This window comes from Amaranthus tricolor, chromosome 5 (genome assembly GCF_026212465.1).
Source record: "Amaranthus tricolor cultivar Red isolate AtriRed21 chromosome 5, ASM2621246v1, whole genome shotgun sequence".
NCBI lineage: Eukaryota > Viridiplantae > Streptophyta > Magnoliopsida > Caryophyllales > Amaranthaceae > Amaranthus > Amaranthus tricolor.
The window spans coordinates 19,800,686-19,808,861 of NC_080051.1; the positions used below are offsets into that span (position 1 = coordinate 19,800,686).

The following is an 8,176-nucleotide window of genomic DNA, read 5'->3' on the forward strand; positions in this document are numbered from 1 at the left end:
GATGATGAATGGCACAAAGTGTTGGTGATTTGTGACTTTTTAAAGGTTTTTTACAATATCACTAATGAATTCTTTGCCTCTACAACACCAACTTCAAATGTTTATTTCAAGGGGGTTTGGGATATTCAATGCATGCTACTTGAAACTGCAAATGGTCCTCATTCATTCTTGATTAATATGATAAAAGAAATGCAAAATAAATTTGACAAGTACTGGTCAGATTATAATATGTTATTGTCTTGTGCTTGTGTTTTGGACCCTCGTTATAAGCTTAAATTTGTTGAGTATTGTTACACCGTTCTTTATGGAGAAATGATAGCTAAGGAGAAAGTGGCGGAAGTGAGAGCCATTTTGTGTGACTTGCTAAAGGAGTATAGGGATGTGGATGGTGAGGATATTGGTCAAAGTGGCGAGGTTGGTGGGGAGACAAATATGCATGTTCCTATTGGTAGTGATGGGATGGCTAATTATAGCAGTTGGATGACTAAAAAAGAACAAAGTGTGGTGGAAAAATCACAACTTGATCTTTATTTGGAGGAAAAGAATGTTGATCATAAGAGTCCTCTTGATGTGTTATGTTGGTGGAAAAATAGTGGAGCACCTAGACATCCACAACTTGCGGCATTAGCTCGTGACATCCTAGCTATTCCTATATCATATGTTCCCTCCGAGTCGGCTTTTAGTATGGGTAAGAAATTGATTAATCCTTGGAGGGCTTCTCTAACATCAATGACGATTGAATCTCTTGCTTGTTATAAAGATTGGCTACGTGCAAAGGGTTTATGTTTGGGTAAGTTATTATTTTGCTTTAATGTATAATTAGTTAGTTACATATTTTGATTATTTCATATGCTAACACTTTTTTTCCATATTGCATCAAGGTCGGTCTACCATTTTTAATGCTGAAGAGGAGGAAGAAGAGGTAGATCGTGAAGATGACGATTGTCAATTCATTAATTAGTTACATATTTTGATTATTTTGTATTTGTTTATTTGAATTATTTGTAACTTGTGTTTTAAATTATGTATAATATGTAACAATTGTATTTGTTTATTTCAATTATTTGTAATTTGTGTTTTTAATTATGTATAAATAATATATAACATAGGCATGCAAGCCCGCATATGGGTTTGGGCAAGAACTTTTAGGCCCGCACTTCGGCCCGGCCCGGCCCGTATCAATGGGTTGTTTTCCCAACCTGGCCCGGCCTGCATTTTGATCAAGTCTACTTCACATCAAACATCTCTTTTGCCACAACATATCATCAGTATAGATTATAAGATAAATGTTGGCTCTCTTAGTTTTGATGATGACTACACTTACTATAAACAAATGAGTTTTAGAGATTGTGTGCAGGTCGACATCCAATATAATTGCACAAACTTAAAAGAGATTGTGTACAGGTCGATATCCGATCTTGATAAAGATCGATGATAGTACCTATGACTTGGTCCATGAACTGTGTATATGTCAAATATATCCAAGAAAGTTAGATAAGGAAGATCGCTTAAAATGTCAAATGTAGACAAAAGGTCTACTGTTCCCAAGTTTGATGATCTGATGATACTTGTTGATGGAGACGGTGATTTGTTCCCAAGACTGAAGTCTGGAAGAATCAACATCAGCTGAAAATTTTGTAGAATATATTTTTCTGATTTTTAGTTGATGTATTGGTTAAAATTAGTTTGTTGCATCATTAATTTAATAAGTTAGTTGGAAAAATATTTTTTTTTAACTATCTGAAAAATAACCGTACATTTTCCAAAAGTGGAGAAAACTTATTTTTCTCCATATAAAAAGGCTTGCAATATGGGTTTAATTAAAAAAAATCTACCTTGCCTATTTTTAGAAAAGTAACCGTGGCTATTTTACTTTTATTAAAGTTCCACTTGCTTCTCCTTAATCTTAGGAATAAGAATGTAGTGGGTAATTATTTCTTTTACTAGCCACATGACTCCTACATAAGAAGAGTCATTTTTCTTCATAGAACAAAGCGCAATACTTTTTACGAGCTGAATGACTTAATAAATTCTTCATATAAATTAGAAGCTACGAGTTTCTGCGTGCAGCATGCAGCGTGCAAGAGCTAATAATCATCGTGATCGGGTAAGAATGGAATTAGATAAAGGCTTGGTGAATGAGATAAGTTTGAAGAACCCAAAAAGGGCATTGACAGACCTATATTTGTTTACTTTCAGAACCTTTTTGCGTTCATTGTAAAATAGTGTCATTGTAAATGAATGAAAATCTTACGGCCCACAACGGCTCAATACTTGAAAGTCGCTGCAGGGGGATAATGGAGTAATTACACTGGCGAAGAGAAAAATGTTGGCATTTCGAGTCTCTTTACTCCAACAAAGAATGCCCGACTTTTCAGACTAGCAGGAACGAAGACATTGAGGCAGTAAAACAATAGAAAACTCATAAAATACTATCAGTCTATCATCCAACTGTCAAAGAACATCTAATAATATCTCCCAAAAAGTTTATACCTATATCATTCTCAAATTTCATATATTTGCTAATGAACAAAACTGCCTACATGAACAAGGGATCTTCCTTAACTATATATAAAGTTTTAAGTAAAATAGCAAGCTAAAATGTGCAATATAGTGACTTGCTTACAGCAACAGCTTCATTACTGAAACCCATCAGCCAGAAAATATAGGACTTGAATCGGGCATAAGGCTAACAAACAAACCCTCAAGCGTCCACGTCCTTGCTTGAATTCCAAACAGGCACTTTCGGCACAACACCATCAGCCAAGATTGAAGATCCATTTTCCACTGCAATCAACGCATCTGTATCCTTTTCGTTTGCCTGCAAGAGATATTAAGTAGTGTACAAAAAGCTTATCAGTACACACTACATAGCAGCTTCAATATAAATTATTATGTTTCAAAATGATGAACCGGGATACCCAAATAGTCTAATAACCAGATCCCTCGACTTTCAGATAACTTGTATAGAATTTAATAGTCAACCAAAAAACTAACTTTCCAACTGCTAATCAGTTCAAGGAGCAAGATCTAGCAAACCGAGTTTACTAAAGTTGTGTCGTGAATTTGAAAAAAAAAAAAAAAAACCTGGGAAATCTGCGCTGATGCTTCAGAAGCCTTCTGTTGCTGGCTTTCTACATTACAATGATAAGAGTACGAGATCATTCCAACAACAGCAACAAGAATACCAAGGATGTTGCGCCAACTGAATGGATCACGAAGTAATACATAGCCGAAGGCCAAAACTAAGCATGTCTTTAAATGTCCAAGAACCTGATAAGTGACTGCTGAAGTTTTCCCAATCACGAGAAATGTGCTGAAATTTACGGAGATGGAAATCAGGCAGGATAAGACGATGAAGGCCTGGAAGAAAAGAAAACCTTATAAGCTGTACAATCGTTTCATACAAGACTAAGTACCTGAATCATATTTATAAACAATTTATTCTTACCAAAACTTTGGGGGTAAAATTAAAAGCAAAAACATTTTTATTTGTTAAAAGTCCATCAAGAAATGGGCCAAAAACAAACAAAGTTATTGCTTGGTAAGGGCAGGACTGATACAAGAGCTGAGTTGAGGAAACCCTGAACTTCTTTTGAATGGAATTTGTCATCTGAGAGATTGGTTAAGTTAACAAACCAAGAAACTATCCCATGATCAAATATAAGACTGTTTGGTACCTTACATGTTCGTACAGATACATTCAAATAGAGATCAGCATGTGTCCTAGACATCAGAAATTTAATATCCATTCTCTTTAAGAGATGACAAATAAAAACAACAGCAAATCAAAATCAAAAAAATAAGATTTCAGGATACAATTTGAGCAACACAGGTTGTCAGAATGGCAAGCAGTGACAAAACAGAACCCAGGAGATTGAGCTGCAAATCAGTTATGGTAGCAATGCCGACCCCTAAAAGAAGGATGCCCAGTGAAAACTGGATACTCCGACTGCAATATGAATTATAGAAGCATTAGATTTATAATACTGTGTCAAGAGTACTAGAGCAACCCAAGGAAAATCAAGGTCTTGATGAAGTCGGGTTTTAATGATAGGACTCTAAAAGGCATAATTAATGAAATAGCTCTAGGTTAAGTTAACAATTTTGGCTTAAATGTACTATCTGATGTAAAGTAAAAACAGAGCAGTAAGCGTAAAGCAACAGCACTAGGCAAAATTTAACCCCTGACCTGAATTTCTTCATAAAGAAGAGTGTCTCCAAAAGGACAGTGCATGGAATAATGGCCAGTTTTGTCATCTGCAGTACACAAAAAAGATTGAGTATAAAAAATTTGAACTAAACATGATCAGAAACAATGCAAGAAAAAGGAGGCAAACAATACAATTATAAGCATTTTGTATGTCGGAAGGATTAATTACAAACAATTCACAAAGAATCAGGCCTCCAAAGAGATGACCTGCTGCAAATCTGCAAGCTTTGTGAACCAAGACCAATAGATGAACTCGGATATCGTATTGGGTAACTGAATTAGACACAAATGGTAAGGAGAATTGGTTTAATGATGCAAAAGATAGAGCTCCAACTCTTTTTTTGATGTTTTAGTTTATTTGTAGAACGCTCAAAGAGGACTAGTATTCTCAAGAAAACAATATCTAGGCATCTGGGGGGAAAATATAATCTACAGCCAGAGAGCCAGATACTTAGGTCTAGAACATTTCGAAAGATCAGAAAAGTACCTGGTAAAAACCAACAGAATTGAATCCCAAGCTAAGATTTAATAGTCCAATTGATATTCCATTCAATATGCCAAATCCCATCACCGCTCTTGGATCAAAAGGCTTATGTTCAAACATTTTCAACCATAGTGCAACATGAAGCGAACAAAATGTGACTAGAAGGTGCCAACTGGTCAAGGTAGTGGCTGCAAGTCCAACAAAATGAATAGTTACAACGTTTTTATTGATATAAAAATGCAAGGCACGGGAAATTAATGAAATTACAAGTGGTGGTAAAGATCTTTCAGGTTCTATAGTGCATAATACCTTCTAATGAGTTTATCTACACTATTTCCTGGGCACACTTATTGTTATTCTGTCGTTCCTAGTCCACTTTGCTACAACTATTGGACTATGCTTACACTAGAACTTTGCCCTTTAGTTATTCACTTATTCTCTTCAAAAGCCTTCAATGGGAAACCAACTAATAACTTGCAAACATGCATAGCTTGTCTACCCTGTAATCTCTCTAAAAAAGTCAAGATACTATCATCCCTTTAAGGCCTTCTCTCCGGACTAACCCACATTCAAACTAATTAATTGCAACAACAGTAATAAGTGATGAAAGACATTTACGATAACAGACTGAATTCCACCGTAAGTATCAATCCATCACTTTTCAATCTAAACACCTTTATCTCAGAAGAAGGTTATTACTTCCTAACCCTTATTCCAACTCCTTACATCCAAGTGAAAGAAAGGCTAACCGACAAATTCAACAACATGGAATCATGGACTTCAAAGTCTGTTTGAGTGATTCCATGATGCAGAAAAGTCTAGAACTTGGTTGGTTTAGGTTCTTTTCATTTCAGTGTCTTATTCACTTCATGTTTTCGTTTTAAGTTATCAAAGGGGAAGGGTAAAGTCATTCTTCCTTTTCAACAATTAATAAGCCACAAACTAACTACGTATTTGGAATCCTTTCCGAATTAATAGATCTAATCATTTAAAAATTCAAATAGATTCGGAATGAAAACAGAAGCTCACTTCTCCCTCCCTTAGTCCCTTTCTGATTCCATCACATTTTCCCTCAGTTTTTTCACATCCTTCCATTCCCTCCACTAGTTATCGAATCACATCATATAACCAATAAATATTCTAAAACTCTATTCAAATGTCTAGAAAATCAGCCTTAGTTTTTTTCTGCTTCAGAATTTCAAGGACAATTATTGACTTAGAATTCATACTGAACTCAAGTTTACTACAAGCAAATGCTCCGAGAATTTATAATCTTTGACAAACATTTATCGGACATGAATTAGCACGCCCATACATTATTAGAGACCACACCCACAATTCCTAGATCATCATGCTCATGCTCTATATACTGACAAATTCAAGGGTTTTAACTTTATAAGCAGCAAACAAACCAAGAATAAAATACTACATTCCTCCATATAGTGGCAAATCCTCTACAATTGTTCTAAACATCTCCATTTTCATTTATCCCTAATTTCCCATGAAATACTACATTCCTCCATAGGTTATATACTCTAACAAACTCCAACACTAAAATGTGTCCGCATCCAAATGCAAATCATACAAGTTTTCTACTCAATTTTCACCCTATAACATCAATGTATAGGGGAACAATAAAAAAAAAAAGCCTATACACGAACCACAAATATATATACAAGACCCACATACAGATCAAAGCTCTTTCCCCTACAAACACATTTTTAAGATAAATAAAAAACACAAAGGAACGAAAAAAGAACATGGGTACTAACCAAAAGTGAATCCAAGTGTACTGATCAGAGCTTTATTACAAATAACAATGGAAACTGATGAAACCACTGATAAACATAATGCACCAATGGTTCCAAGCTGGAACCTTTGATTTTCACCCATTTTTCACTTTCTTGAACAATAATCAAATCTCTGAAACCCTTTTCCTATTCATCCCTCATTTGTCATAAATTTTATCCAATCTGTGAATTGCATTAGGATTGCATTTTGGGCAAAACAATCTGTGAATTGAGATGGGTATAACCCTAGATCTGTAATTCAAAAAAAAGAAAAGCAAGAAAGAAAATCAGATTCTGAATATGCAGAGAAATAGTAGGAAACAAATAAATGTAGGGTAAAGATGTTTGAAGGTACAGGGGAGGAGAGAGATTGTGCGGTGTGCCTGTAAAAATTGGAATCACTGAATACAAAATACAAAGATTTGTATTCTGGTTTCTGTGAAAGAAATTTGTGATACGGAACAGGAATAGTAAAATCAATTATGCAGTCTTACTGGTATAGAACTACACTCCATTTCTACTGTATGAATTAGGATTACATCATTTTATTTTCATTTATTTCTAATTGAAATTGAGAATACAAAAAGATTTCGGCACATATATCCTTAAAAAATCTAATACGTTGTCGGTGACTTTAATATTGTAAGAAAGTGATCATCTTGATTCCACTTATATTTTATTTTGGATCGAATTAATTTCAGTTTATTATGATAAGTATTAAAATTAATTTTTATCCAGTAAATTTCTACATAGCTATTGTCCTATTAACTATAAACATGGATGTATATGTGATCTTTTTTTATTTTTTTTTATAAATTATTTAAATTTATCTTTATTAATTATTTTTTATTTAAGTTTATTTCGTTAAATTTTTCATTTATTATATTTTATTTTAAAAATTTTACTTTTTTATTATATTATTTCAAATTTTGTTTTAAAAATAGAATTTAACTTTTAGACTAACCTAATAAGAAAGTTTTCCCATAATATTGCTAAAAAAAAATAATTCTCACTTTGTATTATGTGGGAAAGTATTTCCCACAATACCGTCCACGTGGAAATTTTTTTTTTTTTAATTTTTCAGACAAAACCGCCACTTGAGATGGTGGTTCACTTTAAGCACCAAACCGCCACATGAAGTGGCGGTTTACCAAGGAACCGCCACATGAAATGGCGGTTTGGTCCCTGAAAACCGTCACTTCATGTGGCAGTTTTCTTGTAGCCTGCAAATATTTATTTTTTTTTTCATTTCCCCTAAATAGTGAACGCAACCTGCATTAAACTAGTTCAATACCATCTATTCCATAATAATCAATTACGAACCAGCTTGATATGAAAAAATTAATTATGAAAATAATGCGAAGATATATTACAATCATGGAAAGTCATACAAGAAGTTCAAATCATATAAGAATATACAAAGTTATCTAAACTACAACCCCCGGCCCCTTTTGTTTTGCGCACCGGTGGATGATGATGGTGTGAACTCGTCAACCTCCGCAATGACATTAAGAGCAGGAGCTCGTCGTTGAGTAGCACGCTGATATGTGATGATCCTTTGCGGAGGCGATGGATGTGGAGGAGGAGTGGTGATGGAAGCTGGAGGAACGAATGGCGACATAGTACCGGATGTCGATGGCGAACTTGAAGACCGACCTTGAGTAGATGAACACTGGCGACCTCTTGTGG

At 34.6% G+C, this 8,176-nt stretch overlaps 2 protein-coding genes across 3 annotated transcripts; one reads left to right on the top strand and one right to left on the bottom strand.

Annotated features, from left to right (window-relative positions):
- The first annotated feature begins 225 nt into the window (after positions 1-225).
- On the top strand, positions 226-1,063 carry LOC130812554 (zinc finger BED domain-containing protein RICESLEEPER 2-like). The gene is made up of 2 exons (XM_057678066.1): positions 226-790; positions 882-1,063. Exons 1-2 carry the CDS (start codon positions 229-231, stop codon positions 959-961), a joined length of 642 nt encoding a protein of 213 aa, XP_057534049.1. The 5' UTR covers positions 226-228; the 3' UTR covers positions 962-1,063.
- Positions 1,064-2,441: 1,378 nt separating this feature from the next.
- LOC130812555 (UDP-xylose transporter 3-like) lies at positions 2,442-7,103 on the bottom strand. Of its 2 annotated transcripts, none has more exons than XM_057678068.1 (8): positions 6,871-7,103; positions 6,470-6,739; positions 4,701-4,885; positions 4,193-4,260; positions 3,820-3,952; positions 3,452-3,613; positions 3,088-3,363; positions 2,442-2,821 (listed from the first exon to the last, which is right to left on the bottom strand). In XM_057678068.1, exons 2-8 carry the CDS (start codon positions 6,588-6,590, stop codon positions 2,705-2,707), a joined length of 1,062 nt encoding a protein of 353 aa, XP_057534051.1. In that variant the 5' UTR covers positions 6,591-6,739; positions 6,871-7,103; the 3' UTR covers positions 2,442-2,704. The 2 variants fall into 2 exon arrangements, with proteins under 2 accessions (XP_057534051.1, XP_057534050.1); XM_057678067.1 differs by having other exon boundaries at positions 6,843-7,103.
- Positions 7,104-8,176: the final 1,073 nt, after the last annotated feature.